The sequence below is a fragment of the Pyrus communis genome, chromosome 10 (genome assembly GCF_041283825.1).
Source record: "Pyrus communis isolate YQ-2024b chromosome 10, ASM4128382v1, whole genome shotgun sequence".
Classification (NCBI taxonomy): domain Eukaryota; kingdom Viridiplantae; phylum Streptophyta; class Magnoliopsida; order Rosales; family Rosaceae; genus Pyrus; species Pyrus communis.
In genome coordinates this window covers 20,993,752-21,018,478 of record NC_142574.1, presented here as the reverse complement: position 1 = coordinate 21,018,478, position 24,727 = coordinate 20,993,752, and the positions used below count along the sequence as shown (strand labels likewise).

The 24,727-nt window shown below is 39.1% G+C and overlaps 3 protein-coding genes across 3 annotated transcripts; all 3 read right to left on the bottom strand.

The window, feature by feature from the left end:
• Positions 1-1,263: 1,263 nt before the first annotated feature.
• On the bottom strand, positions 1,264-2,802 carry LOC137727322 (uncharacterized). The gene has a single exon (XM_068466187.2). The coding sequence runs from the start codon at positions 2,676-2,678 to the stop codon at positions 1,455-1,457; it is 1,224 nt and encodes a 407-aa protein (XP_068322288.2). The 5' UTR covers positions 2,679-2,802; the 3' UTR covers positions 1,264-1,454.
• A 1,323-nt stretch (positions 2,803-4,125) lies between these two features.
• On the bottom strand, positions 4,126-7,681 carry LOC137727335 (uncharacterized). Its single transcript, XM_068466202.2, has 6 exons — positions 7,380-7,681; positions 6,124-6,323; positions 4,951-5,091; positions 4,782-4,862; positions 4,570-4,697; positions 4,126-4,364 (listed from the first exon to the last, which is right to left on the bottom strand). The coding sequence occupies exons 1-6, from the start codon at positions 7,603-7,605 to the stop codon at positions 4,322-4,324; spliced, it is 819 nt and encodes a 272-aa protein (XP_068322303.2). The 5' UTR covers positions 7,606-7,681; the 3' UTR covers positions 4,126-4,321.
• Positions 7,682-7,938: 257 nt separating this feature from the next.
• Positions 7,939-24,030, bottom strand: LOC148693698 (uncharacterized). Its single transcript, XM_088678093.1, has 2 exons — positions 19,607-24,030; positions 7,939-8,048 (listed from the first exon to the last, which is right to left on the bottom strand). The coding sequence occupies exons 1-2, from the start codon at positions 21,558-21,560 to the stop codon at positions 7,939-7,941; spliced, it is 2,064 nt and encodes a 687-aa protein (XP_088534219.1). The 5' UTR covers positions 21,561-24,030.
• Between the last annotated feature and the right edge of the window lie 697 nt (positions 24,031-24,727).

Sequence of the window (24,727 nt, the reverse complement as noted above, 5' to 3'; positions counted from 1 at the left end):
ACAATATCTCCGCGAAGAGAGTTTTGGAGGTATTTTGCAGCGTACTCGGAACATGAACCGGCATCCAAAATATCATAATACAAGTAGAAAAACACTAAAAAATATATAAATTTCTCTCCGCTAATATTATTACACATGATACCGATTCATAGGCTTGTATGAGCACATGAAAAAAATCTCTCATAGTGTTTATAGGTGCAATCATCTTGTTAAGTTAAAACATCATTCAAAACAGTCATACAATACTATAGTTTGGTGGTATTCATCTTTGCTTAGAAGTGAGAGGTCTTAGGTTTGAATCTCGTGGATGGCGAATTCGATACCAAATTCGGTTGCCTATTATGTGGTTTAGCTGAACTCCCCCTCCTCCTAATGTAAAAATATCGATGTACTAAAAAAATAACATCATTCTAAACAAAGTAACCATCCTTTTTCGTTGCAAGAAAAAACTTTGAGGGAAATTCCTTCTTAGATTGTCCTCCTTTCAAATTAATTTTCCAAAAGAGAAGTAATTTCACTCATATTTTTTAACGTCTTACATATCCATATTTAATCATGATCATTGATTTTGTTTAACTTATTCAATTCTATAACCATAAATAATAATAAAAAATGTATGAAAAACTAAAATAATAGTGTGTAAAGATCACTTTCCCTTTTCATATGCTTATAATTTCAGTGACATCTCCGTACTCAGTCACTTCTTGTTCATTCCCTCTCCATTAATGGTTCATAAACACGAAAAATTTTTAGGAGTGCCGGGTACACCAAAAAATTTTGGTGTACCCTCACTCATAAAAATTTGATTTTATTTTTTTATTGAAAAATAAGTGAGGTGGGGTCCACCATTATGAGTGAGGGTACACCAAAATTTTTTGGTGTACCCGGCACTCTGAAAAATTCCTCCATAAACACAGACAAATGAATCAGACTCGGACTTTGCCAACTTTCATAAGCTGGAATCTATACTTTACAACTTTAATGCTCTATTGGGTTGATGAGGAAAATCTTGAAAAGAACTAAAACAAGCATGCCTGATCTTAAAAATGTTAAAATAATACTACGAAGATTAAATTTTTTAAAATAAATTATGTATTATTAATAAAAAAATAAACACGTTAATGGGTACTTAATTATTAATTTAATAATCTACAATCACATCATTTAGTTTGTAAATTTAATTTAAAAAATTAATCTTCCTAACACTACTTAAAATGTTAACTTTACGTCAATCACAGTTAGATTAGCAACTTTGCACACAAATAATGCGAAAAGTAAGCTTGTCTCATTAATTTTCCATCAACACCGCCCAAACCCCCAGTATCCCTTCATCGCTTTCAGCGTACCCAGCAATTCACATCGACCACAATTAAAAAACAAAAGAAGAGAGAACTAGCTAGCAGATTAGAAGAAATGAAAAGGGTCTGTCGATAACTTGATCATCTTTCAGTTCATCATCCAAAAGCAGAAGGGATCACCGTTATGTGCCTCAGCGGCTGCGAAACATCGGTGCCTCCGGCATGCTGCACGAATTCAGCCGGCGAGAATGTGGTTCCATGGCAGACGCATATGATGGTAATCTCCGAATTCGTGTATCTGTACAAGAACCCATGAACCGTTTTCCCATTAGGGCCCGTCCCGGTCGTCGAGACATAAGGCATTTGGGGAAGGGAAACGGTGCTGCTGCCATTTTTGCTGATCTGGGGTTTTGGAGGCTTGGCAATTGGGTCCGTTTTGGTAACGTCCTTCAGTGGAGGGATTGGAGGGGAATATTCTTTTTTAGGTGAGATGGGTTTTGGGGTTGGAGATGCTTCTGCGGTTTCTGATTTCGGTTCTGTTTTTGGATTCAGTTTTTGTTCATTCCCTTCCGAATTGGGTTCCAAGGAATTTGAAACCGGCTCTGTGTTTTCTTGTATGCTCTGGCTTGAATGGCTTTTGCTCTCGCTGCTTCCACCACCTAACATACCGTCTTGAGAAGCTGCGCTTTGATGATCTGACACGGTGGAGGAACTACACATTGGTGAAACATTTGACGCCGGTTTCTTACCCAACCCACCATTCACCGGCGCCGTTTTACCCGACCCACTATTCTGCTCCGTCTCACACCCGTTCTTCTTCTTCCCCGTATCCTTATGCGACTGAAAGGGCCGGAATCCGCCTCCGCTGCTGGGGGCCCAGCAAGGCATCACGCAAGGATACGAGAACCCGTTCATGTACGGAACAAACTGGACCGGCGGGTACGGGTACTGACCTGGTTGTTGAACCGGGCAGCGCAGCTCCGTTTGTCCGTTGCTCAGATTCAGATTCACATTCACATTCACATTCGTCTCCGTTCTCTCTTTCTTCACCGCCGGGTGCTCCTCCACTAGGGGATCGTTCTGTCCCCGGCCTTTCTTCTGCTCCCGCTTCCTCTTCGCTTCCTGCCTTCTCAACGCCTGCATCTCCCGTTTCGTATGCGGATCCAGAAGCGCGCTCTCCGGCTCCGAAGACTCCAACGGCGACGGAGATGGTGCGTTCGGTTGGGATGGCAGTATTTGGTGCTCATCCTTTCTCGGATCTACGTCGAACCCTTTGGCCAGCTTCGAGTTCTCCGGTTTTCGGAAGCTGCCGCCGATCGACAGCCCCAAATCCAGTTCAACCTCCTCCTCTTTCGATACCGATTCGGAAACCTTCACCATTTTTACAGAACTCAAACTTCAAACTTCAAGTCTTTTTTTTTTTTTTTTTTTTGCTCTGAAAATCTCTAGGGTTTTTTGGGTTCAGATTTTCTGAGGGAGAGAAAAGGGGGAAGGGGGAAATAGATGGGACGGAAGCGAGAGAGGGGGCCACGTGCGGGAAACACAAGGAAACAGAGACGGTGGGTTGACACGTAGGATATTTTGGATATATTTAGTGAATAGGATTAGCCACTAATCCTGATTTAGTGCTAAAATTAATCATGTTTTGCCTGTTAATACGTTAATTTAGCGGAAAACAAACCCTTCTCAAGTGTAATGGGAGCTACGGCGCACGCTCGAAGGTTCGGAGGGGCCACGTGGCATACCTGCATGAAGAGATTGAGACGGACACGTGTAAGCCCCCGGCTCCCGTGAAACTAACAACGGATAGCCTATTATCTGTCAGCCTGGCAGTGGGGTACGGACGCGCGGAGCGAGGTTTCGCTGTTACTCGCAAATCTCAACCGTCCCTTTCACTCCACGAATCCCAAGAAGGAAAAGTCTGCGTGGCAGGTTTCTTCGTTGACACATGTCGTCGGGGGGGCGTGTCAGTCTGGATGCCGTGTCCTCTGGAGCAACGGATTCAGAGGGTAAACGTGGCGCGCATGGTGAGTGGCGCAGCTCAGCAAGGTCAAGTTGGTCTGCACATTTCACGGAGAGTGACGTTGACGTGTCCAGGCTGTTCATGTACGATGATGTTAACACGTGGGGGAAGATGAATGGCTGGGGTCGGTTGTCTACGTATGGCAGTGGACACGTGGTGGCGTCTCGGGAGGTGAGTTAGTTTCGAAAAGGGAAAGCTAGGGAATGTGGCGCATAGACCTGGTTTGAAATGCGTACGACTGATGCATGGTTGCCACGTGTCGATTAATGGGGAAATCTTAAGTTGCGCCGTGGCCCAATCTAATTTGTTTGCTTTTTATATTCTGGCAGACCAAATAGTTTCTGTCACGTGTAAAGTGTAATATTAGAAAAATTAACTATTTTAATTAAATTTTGTGATTTAAATGTTGATTAATATTTTTGTTTGCTATTGGTAATATATCATATAATTTACAAATATAGTCTAAAAGTTGGTCTACACATTACTGGTTGCTTGAGAAAATTCGATAGGTATGAAATAGGTGTTTGAATTGAGCTTCGTATATGTGCTTAAGCAATTTTGTTTATACATTTTGGACCTAACCAATTTCTTACCACTAACGCATGACGGGTACACATCTCGGCAACATTCAGATGTATGTAAGCAACTTACCCTATCAACTTATCCTATCAACGCGTATGTGAGTTATCTCTAAATGTCTATGCAATATGCATGTGAGGTTTAGATATCATCAATGGTCAAATGTGCGTGAACAATTGATCTTAGCTAAATTCATAGGTATTTATATTGTGGGGCCGATGTAGCTACGATTGTCAATTGCTAACACGCATATGTGATATAGAGTTCACGTCTCAAAAGTAGTAATCATGTCTTACGACTACACCCAAAAGCAAAAACAAAGGAGAAAGAAAAAGATGCCATTACACGTAGTTTGATTTCTTCATTCGCTTCCTCATGTCACATGATATTTTTATAGTCATCCGAAAACGGCCCCCTAGTTCTACACCGGAGGCATCCTCATTATCAGCTGCCCTTCCATTTTACTGCAAACACACACAGTCATTGTTAAAGGGTTACGCGAACTTGGGAATCGGTTGGTAATAAGAGTGTAACCCAAGGTACGCAGTTCATAAGATATTCTTGCATGCGACCGTTGTATACAAGACTCCGCTAACAAAATTGATCACATTATCTGAGGGGTTGAACGTCAGAGAGGTCGAATAGGAGATGATGTTTTCCGCAGCTTACCTCTTTATGTAGTAGTAACAAAAGTCAGCTAAGATGAATGTTTGAACCATCTCAGAAAGGAAAGCTGCCAAAATCCAGAAATATCCACTCCCGACTAAAAATATATATCTTCCTCTAGTCTCGTAGATCTGGAAGAGAATGGCAAAGTATTAGCCCGATACACATTACGTTATGTATGTACTGTTATTCGAACCTAACAAGTCATGCCCAACCCGAATAATCCAATGAGCGCACGCCAAGAACCTCGAAATGCCCAATGCAAATACGTAATGCGAGGTAAATGGTTCGATCATCTGAAAGCAAATCATCATCAGAAGACAACAAAGATCAGCAAATCTTGTAAATGAGTGGTAAAGAGCTTTAATCTCAAGTAATCTGAACCTTTGCATTCTTCATTAAACGGAGTTGAGGCAGTACTGAAACGGTTTCCATGTATCCACCAAATGCCCATAGGATTCGACCGATGGGGTTATATAGTGTATATGGGTGGACAAGCACTCCGAGGATAGCAGCAGGCACCACCTGCAATTCAAATGAAATTACGTACGTTGCGGTTTTTGTGGTAAAATAATAATCTTGCACCTTTTCCAAAGTTACACTGTAAATTCCAACTTCTGTACTTCAAAGTTGAAGCAGAGCAAACACGTACATTCAAGATCATAACACATTGTCAGTGAGGGGTATTAACTATGAACAATGGATCGAGGGTGGCCAGATTTAAAGTAACTCATGCATATGGAAGCAGCTTCAATCTTCTCAAATCGGAAGCCTAATTTTCTTTTTCTACGTACGGTTTGCAAGGAGACGTCATTTGGTTTTATTACAAAAGTTCTAAAAGACGCTAGGTCGGGTGGCTAGGCGGACTAAGCAGATTTAAGTAAATCTATTATATTTTATGTAAATAAGTGTTAGCTTATACTTAAAATATATATAATTTTATCATAAACTACAAAATAAAATAGCATATATATTATGAAGTATTGAAACATAATGAAAACATGAGGAACAATAATATAATGTGTGTTCATTTAAGTATACAACAATGCAAAATGAAAGTTATCTATTTTTTGTCTAAGTGAATCACGACATAAGCGGGTCTGGTCAGGCTAGGCGATCTAGGCAGGTGCCTCAGCAGGTCTAAGCGTGCTTTCTTAATTTTCAAATGCTTAGGCATTAATCGGAGCGGTGGCAACAGTCTGGGCAGGAAGTTTTAGAATAGTGCAAAGCGCAATGGCAAAGATCATGCCAGGGAGATGCTTAGTAGGGAAAAGAAAGTACAAATAACAAGCAATTTTCAATGTTTACATCCATTTAGTCTCGCTCGAAATTTTTTAATCTCTAATGAAGCTCTATAGAGGCTGGTGCATATGTTTGCTTGTTAATAGCACCAGTCTTTCAATATTTTCTATGTATGCGGTACGGATGAATCAACATTAGAAACATACGCACATGTACATGTGTGTGTGTGCGCGCGCATTTTCTCTTAAAACTATACTCATATGCGGATATGCATACACAAAGACTTAAGCCAAAGGGAGCAGATTAAAGATTTACCACAAAGTATAAGCGAAAATTGTCGAGTTCCTTGATGTAGGTTGACTTCAATTTAAACCGTATCATGTACATGACCCACGCTGTTGAAACGAGAGTAGAAAAATCGAGCACAGTATGAATGTCCGCCTCCATCATGGTACCACAAAATAATCTTACTGCTAGAAAGAGAGCTGTGAGTTCCTGAGTCTTCAGGGAAAGACCTGAACATGTAATAGAAACCAACTGATTAACAAAAAGCTTATTTGAAAGTAATTTATGTACTAAAGCTGATAATTATCAAATGTATTACTCTGAAATTACGAAGATATAGCAACTAATATTGATTAAACTTGAATTTAACTACCTGATCAAATGAGAGGTCAGATTAAACTTGAATTTAACTACTGGACATCAGATTAGAGGTCAGATTGTACTGCAAAATCATAAGCCGTACTTCCCTTCGATTTATTTACCACAATAACGATTAAGATTGACACTTCAAAAACGTCATCATGCACTTCAATTTTATTAAACATTGAGAAAATTTGTATAGAAAAGAGTACATGATGATAATCCTAGAGTGCTGATAACATCATCCCAACGGCTTTATAAAATTACCGAGTTCATTAATTTTGTAATTGGTCAATTTTCTGTAATCCCCTCTTTTTCTTGGACCTGTTTCAACAGAAGTTCATCCCTAAGCATAATCAACTAAAATACCGAGTCCCCAACTGATCCTAAATGATTATTTTATCAAAACTATAAATTATACCCTCTTCATAAATTGTACCCATTTTGTCATGAGTTTCATGGCATCACAATTAATATAGGGCCACTATCAAATGTCAAGCCCCGCCCCAAAATCTCAAGGTATGTGTCTCTGTCACATGCTTGGGATTTCAGGGCGTGACACCATAACCTTATGCTCTCAGTAGGGCTTAACGTGTTACTGTTGAGAGTGAATTCCACATCTACATCGGAGAAATAACGGATCTTACACGTGCTCATAAGTAATTGAGTTACTCCATATATTGCAAATTGATTTTTTTTTTTTTTTTTTTTTTTTTTTTTTTTTTACGGTGGAACCTCAAATTTTTTTAGTTACGCGTTACACCCACATTATGAGGCATACGACTCTAGTGACATTAAATTGGATACAAAAACCAACCGATTCCAAACCAGCAGAAATCATGACAAATCAAATTAATAAAACCCAAGAAATCAAATAATATCCCAATTAAAAAAAAATTGTGAAGGAATAGGAAGGTCATAGATACCGGAGCAAGTCTTCTGGGTAGTGAGCTTGTAAATGAGGACGACGATCCCGGCGACATGCACGGCTTCAGAGGCAATGACAAAGTAGTTATGATTCTTCACCCAAAACCTCAGTGCCACTAAAGCACACAATGCCAGCAGGCTACCCAGAAAAACCTTGACTTTCATTGACTGCCTCCTCACCCATTGAAACAGCACGTTCACCGGCGAGCTCCTCCTCCTCCCCATCGTAAATCGGGTGGGACTTCCGCCCGCCCGATCGATTCCTTATAGAGAAAGAAGAGAAATCGGCGGAGACAAAAAGACACAGAATTTATGTTGTGTTTTTTTGTGCGCGGTGTTGGAGGTAAAGAGTGAGCGTTTTGAAGGGGGATTGGGCATGCATTTGGAGGACCAACGAGGAATGGACACGTGGAATATACGTTTTTGCGAAGGCAGAATTTAGGTTGGATCCCGAATTTAGTGGCTTGCCTTTTAGGGGCTATGGATTTGGGTATTAAATCCTTGTAATTGACCGTTTTGGTCACCTTCTTAAATATAAAAATTATATTCTTAAGATGATTATAGATGGTCAGCGCCCCCTCGTGGAAGCTGGGCGGCTTCGGTCTGATCGTCAGCCACGATTCTGGCAGCTTTGTGGTTGCCAAAGTTGGTGATTTTACTTGTAGAAACTGTATATTCAATAATAATCATTTGAGGTATTACAACCTATATTTATACATAGATTATGAGATATCTTCTTAGTGGTTACAATGAAACTGAAAATCAATTATATCATAATAAAAGCTAATAACAACATAACAGCTAAAACAATAATGTATTATCCTTGAAGACCCTTGATTATGCTAACTTCCGTAACCCCCTAACATTACTAATACCTTTTCCGCCTTCAGGCAGAGCTTCGGCCTGTCGTTGGGCTTTAGTTTGGGTTATTTCGAGGGGTTTTCACCATACTGTATATGAGTCCAATTCGCTTCAGATTGTGGACGCGCTTAGAAACTCCTTAACCAATATTTCTTCAATCGGTCAAATTATTGAGGATATCAAGGTGTTTCTCCAATCAATAACTGAAGCTTTTTTTACCTATTCTCGCCGCCAAGCCAATGAAGCTGTTCAGAGACATGCACGATTTGGTCTTATGGTTAATCATGTGGTCTTATGGTTAATCATGAATGTATTTGGAATGTATCCCCTCCGGGCTTAATTTTGGATGTCCTTATTGAGGATGCTCCTCTCCCATGATTGGCCTTTGTAATGATCTTTTGCTCATGAATATATTTCAACTATCGTTTCATTAAAAAAAAAGTATATTCTTATGTGAGAGATCTTATGTTTGATTCTCGTCAAATGCAAATTTGAATCATATTATTGCTATCCCATTGTGATGCTCAACTCAGCCCCCTCTATCTTTGTGTAGGTAATATCGAATTTTTTTTTTTAATTTAGAGAATAAGACCATAAAAGTTATTTTTACTTTTAAAATTATACTTTCTTTTCAAGAAATAGAAATACTTTTCTTTTTTATTATATTGTTTTAATTGCACAACTTCAGTTGTTCAGAAAATTTTGAGTTAGTAAATTCAGTCTCTTTTTTCTCACCCCCCAAATCAAAGTAATTATTTATTATTCCCTTTTAAAATTGTGTTTCGTGTCTATTTAATTAATCAAGGTTATATGTATGCATTTAATTATTTATTTTGGAGAAAAGAAAAATAAAGTTACCATGTACTCTTTGTTTAATCTCCTCTTATTTATTGGAATCTTCAATCAATACCCTATCTTCCTCCTCCCGGCATAGCTGCAAAATCTGGAAAAGAAAGGTAATTACCTCTTGCATATCATAGCAAAACAAAAATAGAAACTGCCTTTGGTTGAGTGATTTTTTTTTTTTTTTTTTTTTACCAGTATGAATACCATATTAAATTAGATTTTGTAGTTAGGATTTCTATTATGCAGTTCATTTTCTTAATTGCTACGGTGGTGCAAATGGCCCTCTACCATAGTGTTGGAGAGGAGTGTTGTCCTTGCACATCGGCGTGGGTTCGAAGCCCGTCAGGTCCCTAATCGAACATCAAATATAACAAATCTATCGTTTGACCAAAAAAAAAAAAAAAAAAAATTCTATGGTGACGAAAGAGGTTAATATACATACATATGTGATTTTTCGAATAACAAATCTATCGTTTGACCAAAAAAAAAAAAAAAAAATTCTATGGTGACGAAAGAGGTTAATATACATACATATGTGATTTTTCGAATAACTGTTTCTCTACATATTAATCGATGTGACATGCTATGTTTATTTTATTATTAGATTTTCTACATTTTATATTTTTATTAATTGCGAGTATAAAAATGTGGCATGACATCTTTATTTATTATATCTACTCATTGTTACTAGTTTGCACAATGTTTATTAGTTAATTGTACTGTCATGGGCCAAGAACTAGCTTCATGTGTATGTTCACATGCACCGGTTTACGTTCGCTTTGGATTCAGAGTTCGGTGCTAGCTTGTGTCTAAGTTTGTTGTTAGGACTTGTATGTTGTGCACATAATGCTAGGTTCACGTGATGTAATACTGGAACGTAAAACCTAACCCAGCTTGCTCCATTGTCAGAATATCTTTGCAATGGACTTGTGTGTGTGCCTACATACGTTAATGAGCAGTAATATGTCCCCAATCGCAAACGTCCGAGTATCTGGCTGCTATATATTGTAATTAAGGGTCTGAAAATTATCATTATCCTTCAAAATAAAGTTGATTTCGTTTAGCGGAATGTGGCCCTCAACCACAATTAGTGAATCCGGGATTTTTTTGAGGTAATAATAAGTAATTTCCTTGAAGATTGTTTTTTCATTTTCTGTTTTACTTGTTTCAGTCCAATGAATTATATTGTTTAAACATCTTAAACCAGGGAACCACACAGTCGTGAATCACATGCTCGAGCACCATTAGAATCACTGCATCTTGATCTTTGGGGACCTGCACCGGTTGTATCTAACTTTGGTTACGGATTTTATTTCTCTATTGTTGATGATTATTCACGTAATGTGTGGTTTTACCCACTGGTTAAAAAGTCTGATGTAATAGTTACCGCTATTTCCTATCCACTATTTTGTGAACGTACAAGCTATTCACAAGCCACCAAACATGATCATTGGCGACATGCTACGTGAGAGGAATACGATGCTTTGCTGAATAACCAAACCTAGTCCCTTGTTCCATACTCCTCATCCATGAACATTGTGGATTGTGAATGGGTATTCAATAGTCAAGAGAAAGGCCGATGGATCTCTTGATCGACACAAAGCATGTTTGGAGGCGAAAAGATTTAATCAACAATAAGGTTTAGACTATGAAGAGACCTTTAGTCCATTGTCAAACCTGCCACAATCCGCATTGTCCTTTCTTTGGCTATATCTATGGGCTGGCCTCTTCAACAACTCAATGTGCGCAACGCCTTTTTGAATGGAATTCTTCAAGAAGAAGTTTACATGAAGCAACCACCTGGGTTCATTGATCCTCTTCGGCCTAAGTATGTTTGCAAGCTCCATAAGGCGTTATATGGCCTCAATCTTTGTACATGAAGCAACAACTTGGGTTCATTTTTCCACAGTCGTTCAGATGCTTCATTATTTATCCATCATGGGTTCTCACTTTTTAATCTTTGTACTTATATATGTGGATGACATCATTGTTACTGGTCATGATACCAAGAAGATTTCATCTTTCATTGATAATTTATGCTCCAAATTTGATAGTCGCAAGATGGGTGATCTCGGTTTTTGCCTTGGCATGAAAATTCAGCGCACATCCACAACTGTCTCACTCACCCAAACTCACCATGTGCTCAACCTTCTCAAAAAGTACAACATGGAGTCTTGCAAACCGAGCCCTACACCCTTGAGTTCCTCTACTAGGCTTTCTTGTTTGGGTGCTGACCCATTATCTGATCCGTCTACTTATCGAAGTATGGTTGGTGGTTTGCAATACCTCACACTTTCTCGTCCTGACATTGTTAAGAGTTTTAAGCCTCCATTGTCCCACATCGCGAAACTCAAGTTCCTTACAAGCCTTTTATATTAGTTTAGTCACCTTTAGTAGTGATTAGAAATTCGACTATTTGAAATGAGAATTGAGGTTTGGGTCACCGGTTGTGTGGATTAGGCTTGTGATGATTGTACCATAATATTAATACTAGTATATGCCTATACACAAAGTGTGTGAAAGTTTTTACTTTTGTTTTTTAAATTGAAGGATAGAGAGAGTGAGTGAGAGAGAAGGTGGGAATGGGGAGAGAGGGAGAGAGATTTATTTATTTATTTTTATTATTTTTTAAATTAGAGATGATAAAATCACCTGTAGGTGAGGCTTAAACAAAAAACAAAAATTTTTTACTTTGGGAAATTACGTTGTTGTCCTTAACTTTTTTGTTGTGATAGAAAACAAAAATATATTTTCACCCTTTTTTGGTTGACAAAAAGGTTTCATTAATATGTAATTTATATAATATTAATTAATCAAGACAAGGACCTTGGGCACTTGGGGCGTAGGAAGTTAAAATTAATAATTTCGAATTAAGTTTTTTAATAATATTAAAAACGTTTTGATTAAAAGGGTGAAAATACATCCAAAAGATACTTGAAAGGGTATGAAATAGCCTATATAACTGAAGATTCAGTTCCAACGTAAATCATCATTTTTCCTTTCTATTTCTCCTATACAAAACCTACAGAGAGTAAACACACAAAACAATTTGACAGAGTTTTATAATCCAATGCGGATTGTAGGATTAGATAGTTGTATTCTGGTGGGGCAGACGTCATCAAACCACAAGCATAAGAGAGTGGGACGAAAATATTGTTCGAAAGACATAGCTTTTGCACTAGCCTCTATCTACGACTCAATCAAGTTAGGATCATTTTATTTCATGTAATTATCTCTATTATTTCATTCTATACTGCAAGTATTTTTCATTAATAAAGAATTAATATTTCAAATTTTATTATTTTTATTTATTTCTGAATTGTTCTCCAACATACATCGCATATATGGTCAACCAGGTGTGACAATTTATGCATGCTCCACGCACCACTCACCTTCAAACGATTAAGCGAATTTTTCGGCATATAAGGGGAACCCTTGAGCATGGCTTCTCCGACTCCGATTGGGCTGGTTCTGTTGATGATAGGCGCTCCACCACTGGTGCATGTATTTTTCTTTGTCCTAACATCCTCACTTGGAAAGCTAAAAAGCAATCAGCCGTGTCTCGATCTAGCACTGAGGCTGAGTATCGTGCGTTAGCTACTACAATGGCTGAGATTCGGTGGTTTTGCTATTTGTTTCGAGAACTTGGAGTACCTTTACGCATCCCTTCGTGCATTTTTGTTGATAACGTTTCTGCTCTCCATATTGCCGCTAACTCCATCTTTCATGCTCGAACACGCCATATTGAAATTGACTATCATTTTGTTCGTGAATTGCTCACCCAAGGTGTCCTTCGCACTTGCTATGTGATGTGAGAATTAAACGCACACAAATTAAACCCTCTTTTTGACAATTGTAGTAATGATGTAAGTAGGGATCGTTCTAACCGGGGATTAACTAGGGGTGCTAATCTAATTTGAATTGACTCAAAAACATAAAAACTAAACGTAAAGACTCTTAACAAGACTACTATGACTTAGAACAGCTTTGAAACACTCAAACTGCCTAAAACAATCAAATTGACTCAAACAGAAACTAGAACTTGATTTGGACGAATTTGAAAGTGTTTATGACTCCAAATGCTTAAAGACACAAAATAAAACAAATACGAATGATTACGACTCAACAGAATATGGGGGGATTGTGTTTGGACGAGATTAAATTAAATGGACAGATTATAATTAAGGGCAAAATGTAAATATGAATGTGATGAAAAATATGGATGATGGAATAGCTAAGAGGTTCTTCTCCACACATGTTACACTTGCATACAAGATTGATTTTCAGTTGGTCTTTCGATAAATTATGAAACTCAACACCCCGGGTTAATTAGGTCCGCTTAAATTAACCGTCAAGTTCTCCTTTAAGTTAATGAATTGGATGGGTTTGCGCAACGCAATTCACAACATTCTCCAAAAGTCCTTTACGTGAAAAGCACAATAAAGATACAATCAAAGATCATTAAGCATCATGAAAACTATAAGTGTTGACGAGGCCTTCGTTACTATGATGAGCATGAAACTAGTGCCAAGAATTCATTTAACGCGATTGTTTATAAGCAACCTCCACTACTTGTGAATATAAGTTCATAACTATTAGGTGAAACTCACTTATATTCTAGCGTCATATTCATGCATGAAAATTAAGCGTGCACTCTCAATAAACATACATAAATAAGTTATCAATCAAACGGTTAAACAAATTGAATCCACAACTTATGAAATTCCAACCAAAGGTAATCAATTCATATTGCAAGCATAAACATGGTTTCGAATCACCCCCTAGCTAAAGGGGGTTTAGTTCCTCATACGTACAAAACAAAGAGAATTGAAATTAAACATTGAAATCAAAGAAACACCTAAACATTCCAACAACTCAAACTTGAATTGTATGAACGTTTAGGCCCTCTTCTCTTCCTCTTTGTTGCGGCACAAGGTCTAAGGATAGGTTTTGGGGTGGTGTGAAGTGTTTTGGAGGGATAGGGAGTGGTTGGAGTGGCTGCAATGGAGGAGAAAAAGTGCAGGAAATGGAAGGGGATGCACGGCACAAAATGGGGATTTTGTGTTTGTGTGTTGTGTGTTTGTTTTGTGGTGAATGAAATGGTTTGTATGAATGCATTGCATGGTTTTATAGGGAGAGAATGGATGGGAGAGCATGTGAATGGCAGCTAGGAATGATTAAAGAAGGGAATGCATGTGGAATGACAACTAGATTGGTTGGTGGAAAGCTGAAAATGCAAATGGGAATGCTGGAAATGCAAGGGATAGGCACGGCAATGATGTGTTTGGTGTAATTATGGGTGCATGTGGCTGAAATATAAAATGGGAATGCATGTGAGTGACAACTAGGGTGAATGGTGGCTGCAATGATGAAGTGTGATGGCTGAAATTGCAAGGGAGGTGCACGGCATAGAATGTGTTTTGTGGAAATGCAAGGTAGGGTGAATGATGATGAATGCATGTGGATTAAAGAAGAATATGGAAGTGAATAAATCATAATAGGGCTGCAAGGTTAAAGGACTAGGGTTTAAGTACATAGAATGGGCCTAAAATAGGGTGGTTTGCATGGCAAGGGAAGGGAAATATGGTTAAGCCCATGGCAAGGTTGTGTAATTGGGTTAGGGCCATTGTTTTGTGTCCTCAAGTGCATACAAGGCCTTCAATTTCATCCAACACTTTGGCTCCAAGCATAAGCTATCCATCCTTAGCCCAATAGTGCTCCAAAAGGCCCCTAAATGCACTTCTTTGCTCCTTAAGCCCTTAGAACCTGAAAACACACAAAAGAAGCATAAATGACTAAAATAACTAAAGAAACATAACGTAAATGTACGAGAACAAGCCATTTAAGTCGCATGAATATGCTCCTATCAAATTCCCCCACACTTAGCTTTTGCTAGTCCTCGAGCAAAACAGAAAAACAAAACAAAACGAAACGAAACAAAACAAACCAAAGACAATCTTAAACCTTCCAACAATGGTCTCAGGGATTCTTAATGCACATGACATGTTAAAAGAACATTACTCATATAGATTTTAGTCATCCTTATACTTAAGTACATACTTAATCATAGTCACCACATACTAGTTCACAATTAAGCACTTAAAACCATGTTTTGAATGTAGTAACATGCCTTAGAGAATTTGCTCAATTCCCTACAAGATATGCACTCAATTTTCACTCAGATTTTCTGACTACACACCCTAAACTAGTTACATGTGAGAAGATTGATGTAAACATGAAAACGAACACTCACATATATGTATCATAAAGAAAGCAATTTCTGGAGTTAATAAGCATGTTTAGGTATGATCTCATGAATGGAATGCTACTACTTAGATGCGAGAACCAGTGACACCATATGCTCATACCAAGTTCAAACTCCACAATTGAAATACATAACACTCAAGATAGAAGTCAAGGGTTGTAAAGAGGCTTGGGGTATTGGCTAACAAAGAAGGGATATGGAAAACAAAGGTTCTTAAAGCAATAGTGAGCAAAGTATTTGAATTAGGCACTTAGAATTCCCTTTAGAATGCAGAAGTCAACTTTGATCACCCAAGGGGGAATCACACAAAACTTAGGGCCATATTCAACTTTTTGGACCCTTTCTTCAACCATCAACGCTTGTGAGTTCATTCTCACTTATTTTCACTCCTTTTCTTTCTTTTCTTCTTCTTTTTCTTTTGAATCTCAAAACATACATATAAACTTAAGAACAAACTTTTACTCCCCCACACTCATTTTCTTGCATTATGTAACTCAAAAGGAATTCATTTAAGTCATGCTCACTATCTTTTTAAGAACAAGGGTGTGGATTGTCCTAAACTAGGCTAGGTGAGGATAATGTGGGTTAACAAAGAATAAAGGCTAAACAAAGCTCAACGGGGTTTAAACTTACAACATATACGAAATATGGGAAGTAAGGCTATTTGGCTATGGTGGCAACTACACAACTTCATCTTGATATATGTTATGCAATTCAATGTCATGCTTTGAATGAAACGGATATAAGTTCTAGCATTTAGTTCTATCATGATACAATTGCATTCTAAGTAGCAACCAAGCAAGGAATAATGAGATCATGCAACAACTTTAGAAAACAAAGAATCACATATTATAACTCTCCAAAGAACGTTTAGGCTCAAGTCTCACAAGGTTGTAGCGTTTGTTTGAGTTCCTTCCTTCAAGCATGTTACAAAAACGAATTTTTCTTTTATGATTGCATGTGAAGTCATACATTATAACCATAACCAAGCATATACCAAGAGTAAATCAAACTTTCATCCATGTTTATAACTCTTTTTAACAGCCATGCAATTACAAACCAAATCCTCATCATTGTGTTGGAAGGTACTCTAAGACACAAACACACAAAAACGACTCAAAACACTCTTTTTAGGTTTTTCAAAACATGTTTTTCAAATTTTTATGTGCTTTTCGGAGTTATAAGTCAACACACTCTCAAACATTCTGAAATGGCTTAAAAACACTTAAAAACAGCAAGGAACAACATTGGAAGTTATGGGTGATAAAATCTCACGAATTTGTATCAACAACATTAGTTACCCCCCCACACTTGAATCAAACATTGTCCTCAATGTTTTAAGCTTAAAAATCACACCAAACAAAAGTAAACATAAAAACAGCAACTAAACATACTAAACATGGCAGAATGTAACTAACAAAAAGAAGAGTTTAGGGACGCAAATCTGGTTATGGAGTGTAAATTCCATCTTCTCTTTGGTGATTGCATTGAGGCTTGATCTTGGTGATTCCACAGGCTTATTCTTAAACTGGGCTGGAGGATTCTTTTGGTCTCCCCCTAAGGTCTGAGCTTACCCCTTTTATCTGTTTCTTTGTTCAATCTTTCCAATTCGTATTGAAGAGGGTTAGAGGATAACTCAGCCTATGCAGTTGTTGCGTTTGTCTCCACATGCTTCAATGTATCATTTTCACTTGCCTTACTTGCTCCCCTTGTAGAAGTGGTCCCTTCTTTGGAAGTGTATCAACCGTTGAAGATGACTACTCGAGAGCAACGCTAGGTAAGCAACCAGGGAATAGATTCCAGGCAATCGGTTCCAGATCGGAAGACTGACTCCAAGTGCCGGCTGATTGCTTTCTTTCACTTTGCTATGCGAGTAAGAACAAGGACAAAGGAAAAGACAGGGAAAGAGCATGATATGAGATACTTTTGCTTTTGACCTTGATGATATGAGATACCTTTGCTTTTGAAGAAGCGGCGAATGAATCAGCACATGTATTTGTTGTGGTTGTCTCCACATGCTTCGATCTACCGTTTCCTCCTGCCTCATCTGTACTCCAGGTATCTGGTATCTTCTTTGGAGGAGAAAAAATTGAGTAATTCAAGAGGCTTTGCTGGGAGTGCGCCCTCGGAGGTGAAGAAGAGTAGGGCATTTTCTTCAGGTCTGCCTTGCCATAAAAGATGAAGGTCGACATATATAGGGATTTCCCAATAGCAAGTGGTGGTACTGTTCTTTTACCATTGTCGACAAAAGTTTTGATCCAGCAAATCAGGCTTTTTGACAAAGAGTGATGACTCTTCGATTTCTGAACGAACGCTTCTTTGATTTCTGAGCTAGCGCCTCTTCGATTTCTGAACAAACGCCTCTTCGATTTCTGAACGGCAAGTAGTAGTGCGGAAGCGGCTCTGTCAGAGATCTTTTGACAAAGTTGCACGCGTTTTCTGAAAAGCAGAGAAAGCGTCGCCGAACTTTACGCTTGTCGGCAAAAATGTGTAGTTGCGATGATGACCTCCACGTGTTTTCAACTTTGTCAGAGATCTTTTGACAAAGTTGAACACGTTTTCTGAAAAGCCGAGAGAGCGTCGCCGAACTTCACGCAGGAAAATCCGGCTTTTTGAATCGGTGGTCGTGTCGCCTTGGCTTTTTATAGAGGTATCGATCACCTCCAACATGCACACTTTGAAGATTGCCCATTCTTGAAAATCGTCTCCGGCCCTTTGAGATTTTACTACATCCACCCTTCTCTTTTAACCCTTTGACAATGGCTAACCCATCTAACATTTGCTTAGACTTGAGTCTCAGCAGTGATCCGAGTGCGCCGCATCAGGTAAATGTATGATGCCCTTCTTTCTTATCTTCTAATGGCCATTTAACAGGTGAAGACTCTGTGATGAAGGACGCAACAACAGCTACGATAGTAGCTAGGAACCTCCTCATTCCAAAAGATAGTAGGCTGCTTTCAGAACGGTCCGATGAGTTGGCCGTTCAAGAGTCCCTAGCTCTCAGTGTTCAGTGCGCAGACTCTGTGTCCAACATGGGCCAACGCCTACTTGCTCGATCCCGCCAAGTGGAATCATTGATGGCGGAGGTGGAAACTCTTAAGTAAGAGATCAAACAGCTTAAGCACGAGAATAGAAGTTTGCATGTGCTTGCAAATAACTATTCGACGGGCATGAAGAGGAAGCTTGATGAGCTGCAAGAATCCAATGGTCGAATTCAAATTGACCGTCAAAGGCTTGCGGCTTTCTTCCAGAGGCACATTTTTCCTGGCTCATCTAGCGTTCCACCAAGTATTGAGGCTTATTCTTTGATGCCTCCCGCTTCTGTAGTTTTGCCAAGTAGTGGGGCTTCAAGTAAACAACCTTTGTGAAGGCTCCATCTTTCTTTGCTTGTATTTTTCTAGCCGTGCCTATCAATAAATCAAACATTGTCCTCAATGTTCCAATCATGGACTCACACAATTAACAAACAAACAAACAAAACAACAACTAAACAACCTAACATGGCAGAAACGAAATAGCAACAAAGAGAAGAGTTTAGGAATGCAAATCTGGAATTGGAGTGCTTTCTAGGTCTTCCTTTGTTGAATGCATGGGTTGCCTCCCAAGTAGCGTTTTCTTTTACGTCTTGCAGCCGGACGAAACCTTCATTTCTTACTTAGAGCCCACGGTATGGAGGGGTATGTCCTCCACGGTATGCTCCTTGAATACTTTCATAATATGGCTTACTGAATGGGCGGGGATAACGATCCTCCCTGATGGTGATGTTTTGTTTCTGAACGTCCATGTACATGCTCCCATCACCTTGAAATTGATTGGGTACCTGCACTAAAGAAGGTAACAACCTATTAGTTGAAATGGGAATCGGAATTGGAATTGGAGACTTACTAGGATGTTGTGGCAATGCCCCAAGGGCAGTCACCATCTCGCCAATTTTAGCACAAGGCACGGCCATATTGGATGTTTTTAGGGTAGTGGCGTGCTCTTTCAACACTCGGATCAACTTCTCCTCCTCTATGGCCGTGAGTGATGAGGAGACAATGACGGGCAATGTCTCGTTGTCTCCCAGATAGACGTACTTTAAATGATCGGGCAACGGTTTAAGCTCAAGTAAGGGTGCTTGAATCACTGAGGGTAACAACTTATTAGTGAAAACTGAAATTGAAATTGGGTTAGAAGGCTTACCATGGTGTTGAGGTAGTGACTCAAGGGCAGCCACTATCTCGGCCTCCTCCACACTTCTAGGCACGGCTAAACCAGATTTTTGCCCAATTCCTTGTGCAATTGTTGTTTCAAGTGTATCCCTCCCCAAAGAATCGAGAAATTCCTGCGCCAAATCATCAATTATATCAATAGAAAAGCAAGAATGATCGTCCTTAGGAAATTTAATACTTTCAGAAAGATTGAAATCAATGACTTCCCCATCAAATTCCATCGTTAAAGTTCCTTTAAACACATCTATCTTGGTGCGGGCTGTTTTCATGAAGGGCCTCCCTAATAGAATCGGCAATGGGGTGGAATGGGGTGAATCCTCCATGTCAAGCACGTAGAAATCCGCTGGAAAAATCAAGTTACCAACCTGTACCAAAACATCTTCCAAAACACCATTTGGATATGCATTAGAACGATCGGCTAATTGAATTATCACACCATCATTTTTAAGCTCACCTAAGTTCATAGATGCATAAATAGAGTATGGCATAACGTTAATCGAATGCCCTAAGTCTAACATGCATTGTTCAAACTTAGTATTACCAATAACGCACGGAATTGTAAAACTACCCGGATCTTTGCATTTAGGGGGTAATTTCCTTTGTAACACAGCAGAGACATTTTCACTTACTTGAACCACCTCTTTGTTTGAAATCCTTCTCCTTGTTGTACAAAGTTCTTTTAAAAACTTAGCATACCTCGAGACTTGCTTAATTGCATCAAGGAGCGGGATATTGACTTGAACTTTCCGAAAGGTCTCTAGAATGTCCTTCTCGGCTTCTTCCTTCTTTGATTGCCTAAACCTGCCAGGAAAGGGCACATTTAGTGGAGTAGAACTAGAAAAAGTCGAATTGGGACTTATCTTGGTGGTTTGGGACGGCTTAGGAGGACTAGATGAATTCGGCAAGGTTTGGTCATCCTTGGCCGTGGGCTTCGCTCCCTGTGCTTCTTCTTGCAGCAACTTGTCCTCCTCATCTTGACTTGATTTGGATGTATTTGAGTCCGTTCCAACCTGTTTACCACTTCTCAACATGATGGCCTTAGCGGTTTCAAATCCTCCCTTCGGGTTCATAACGGTTGAACTAGGCAATCTGCCTTGTTCTCTAATTTGCCCCATAAACTCGGCAATTTGACCCATTTGCTTCTCCAAATTATCCACCCGTTTGTCTTGGAATTGTCTCTCCTTATTTTGAGTTTGTACTTCCTGCGTCAAAGTAGTAAGTAACTTAACAACTTGATCATTATCCAAAGACATACCTGAGGTTGTTGGGGCAGATTGCACTTGGTTTTGATTAGGGATGAATGGCTTTGTATAAAAGCCCGGTGGTTGCTGCCTAAATCCTCCTTGTTGTTGGGGTTGTTGAGGATCCAGCCATTTGAAATTTGGATGGTCTCTCCAACCTGGATTATATGTGTTAGAATATGGATCATTCCTCGGTTGGTTTTGATTCCCATAACCCACGGCATTGGCAGATTCCCATCCTCCATTCTCTATCAACTGAGGGCATGTCTCGAATGGATGCCCTTGCATTGAACACACGCCACACACTTGGTTTTCTTGTGGTTTTGACCCCTTGACAATCTGAGACACGAGAGAAGTAAGATTAGCCAATTGTGATTGAATATCAGAAATTGCACTTACCTCATTCACACTTTGTTGTCGTGGCCCCTCTCTTTGTCCAACACCTTCATATTGTTGAGCGTTGTGTGCTCGGTTGGCAATTAGAGCTTTGGCATCCACTAGAGTCTTGTCCACTAATGGACCACCCGCCGAAGCATCTAGCATTTGACGTTCCATGGGAAGGAGTCCCTCGTAGAAATATTGAATGAGCAGCTCCTCCTTCATTTGGTGCTGTGGACATGAAGCAACAAGTGATTTAAAACGTTCATAATAAGATGGAAACGACTCACCTTGATTTTGTTGGATGCCACTAATTCGTTTCCTCAAGAGAATGATCTTTGCAGTGGGAAAGAATTTCTCTAAGAATGCACGTTTCATACTTTCCTAAGAATTGACAGTTCCAGGGGACAATTCAAACAACCAATCTTTGGCCTTGTCCATAAGTGAGAATGGAAAGGCCTTCATCTTCAAAATACTCCCATCAACGTTGATGGGTGTCATACTTGAGCAAACTACTTCAAATTCCTTAAGATGTTTGTTAGGATCTTCCATGGACAACCCATGGAATTTAGAAATATGATGTAATAAACTAGACTTAAGTTCAAACTCATCGGTCTTCTCAGGGGCTGCATTGGGGTATTGGATGCAAAGAGGGGCTGCATTGGCCAAACCCGAGGCAGAAAGCTCCTTGATGGTCTGATTGTCCACTGCCATGGTTGGTACTTCCTCTTTAAATTCAGGTTCGGGATTAGGAGGATTAGACGCTTGTGATTTCTTTTTCCTTCTCAAAGTCCTCTCGAAATCACCGTCAAAGTCGGAGATATGCTCACAAACAGGTTGTGAGCTACGGGTCATAAACTAGTATCTACACACAAGAGTAAACAAGATAAGTAACCAACTTAATAGACTCGGCACAAGTAAGAAAACAAGTTGCCACACACGGCACAAAAACAAAACACATACACACGGTGCAAAAATTAAAACAAAACAGAGACTAACAATTTAAACAAGACTCAAGACAAAGGATTAGCAACTTTGCCAATCCCCGGCAACGGCGCCAAAATTTGATGCGAGAATTAAACGCACACAAATTAAACCCTCTTTTTGACAATTGTAGTAATGATGTAAGTAGGGATCGTTCTAACCGGGGATTAACTAGGGGTGCTAATCTAATTTGAATTGACTCAAAAACATAAAAACTAAACGTAAAGACTCTTAACAAGACTACTATGACTCAGAACAGCTTTGAAACACTCAAACTGCCTAAAACAATCAAATTGACTCAAACAAAAACTAGAACTTAATTTGGACGAATTTGAAAGTGTTTATGACTCCAAATGCTTAAAGACACAAAATAAAACAAATACGAATGATTACGACTCAACAGAATATGGGGGGATTGTGTTTGGACGAGATTAAATTAAATGGACAGATTATAATTAAGGGCAAAATGTAAATATGAATGTGATGAAAAATATGGATGATGGAATAGCTAAGAGGTTATTCTCCATACATGTTACACTTGCATACAAGATTGATTTTCAGTTGGTCTTTCGATAAATTATGAAACTCAACACCCCGGGTTAATTAGGTCCGCTTAAATTAACCGTCAAGTTCTCCTTTAAGTTAATGAATTGGATGGGTTTGCGCAACGCAATTCACAACATTCTCCAAAAGTCCTTTACGTGAAAAGCACAATAAAGATACAATCAAAGATCATTAAGCATCATGAAAACTATAAGTGTTGACGAGGCCTTCGTTACTATGATGAGCATGAAACTAGTGCCAAGAATTCATTTAACGCGATTGTTTATAAGCAACCTCCACTACTTGTGAATATAAGTTCATAACTATTAGGTGAAACTCACTTATATTCTAGCGTCATATTCATGCATGAAAATTAAGCGTGCACTCTCAATAAACATACATAAATAAGTTATCAATGAAACGGTTAAACAAATTGAATCCACAACTTATGAAATTCCAACCAAAGGTAATCAATTCATATTGCAAGCATAAACATGGTTTCGAATCACCCCCTAGCTAAAGGGGGTTTAGTTCCTCATACGTACAAAACAAAGAGAATTGAAATTAAACATTGAAATCAAAGAAACACCTAAACATTCCAACAACTCAAACTTGAATTGTATGAACGTTTAGGCCCTCTTCTCTTCCTCTTTGTTGCGGCACAAGGTCTAAGGATAGGTTTTGGGGTGGTGTGAAGTGTTTTGGAGGGATGGGGAGTGGTTGGAGTGGCTGCAATGGAGGAGAAAAAGTGCAGGAAATGGAAGGGGATGCACGGCACAAAATGGGGATTTTGTGTTTGTGTGTTGTGTGTTTGTTTTGTGGTGAATGGAATGGTTTGTATGAATGCATTGCATGGTTTTATAGGGAGAGAATGGATGGGAGAGCATGTGAATGGCAGCTAGGAATGATTAAAGAAAGGAATGCATGTGGAATGACAACTAGATTGGTTGGTGGAAAGCTGAAAATGCAAATGGGAATGCTGGAAATGCAAGGGATAGGCACGACAATGATGTGTTTGGTGTAATTATGGGTGCATGTGGCTGAAATATAGAATGGGAATGCATGTGAGTGACAACTAGGGTGAATGGTGGCTGCAATGATGAAGTGTGATAGCTGAAATTGCAAGGGAGGTGCACGGCATAGAATGTGTTTTGTGGAAATGCAAGGTAGGGTGAATGATGATGAATGCATGTGGATTAAAGAAGAATATGGAAGTGAATAAATCATAATAGGGCTGCAAGGTTAAAGGACTAGGGTTTAAGTACATAGAATGGGCCTAAAATAGGGTGGTTTGCATGGCAAGGGAAGGGAAATATGGTTAAGCCCATGGCAAAGTTGTGTAATTGTGTTAGGGCCATTGTTTTGTGTCCTCAAGTGCATACAAGACCTTCAATTTCATCCAACACTTTGGCTCCAAGCATAAGCTATGCATCCTTAGCCCAATAGTGCTCCAAAAGGCCCCTAAATGCACTTCTTTGCTCCTTAAGCCCTTAGAACCTGAAAACACACAAAAGAAGCATAAAAGACTAAAATAACTAAAGAAACATAACGTAAATGTACGAGAACAAGCCATTTAAGTCGCATGAATATGCTTCTATCACTATGTTCCAGCAATTTATCAGCTTGTAGATGTGTTCACTAAGGGGCTTTCTAGTGAGATATTTTCTTCTCTTGTTCCCAAGCTGAAACTCCACTAGGTTTTGCCTTGCTTGGGGGCGGGTGACGAGAATCATGGTATCTCACCTCAACCATCAGTTCCTGGAATTATGCAACCGTCCTCAACAGCCACTGATCATTCCCAAACTCCTCATTCATAGGGATTCCATATTATTCTAGGAGTGATTGACTTTATCTTATCATTAATTTGTATTTATTGTACTTTCTGTAATTAGGACTCCAGAAGTCTACTCTTGTAAATATAAAGACAGCAATATACGATGAGAATATCATTAAGACTTTCAGCCAAACTGAAGACACTTATTCTCCAAAACGTTGGTCCTTTTTCTATATATACTTTG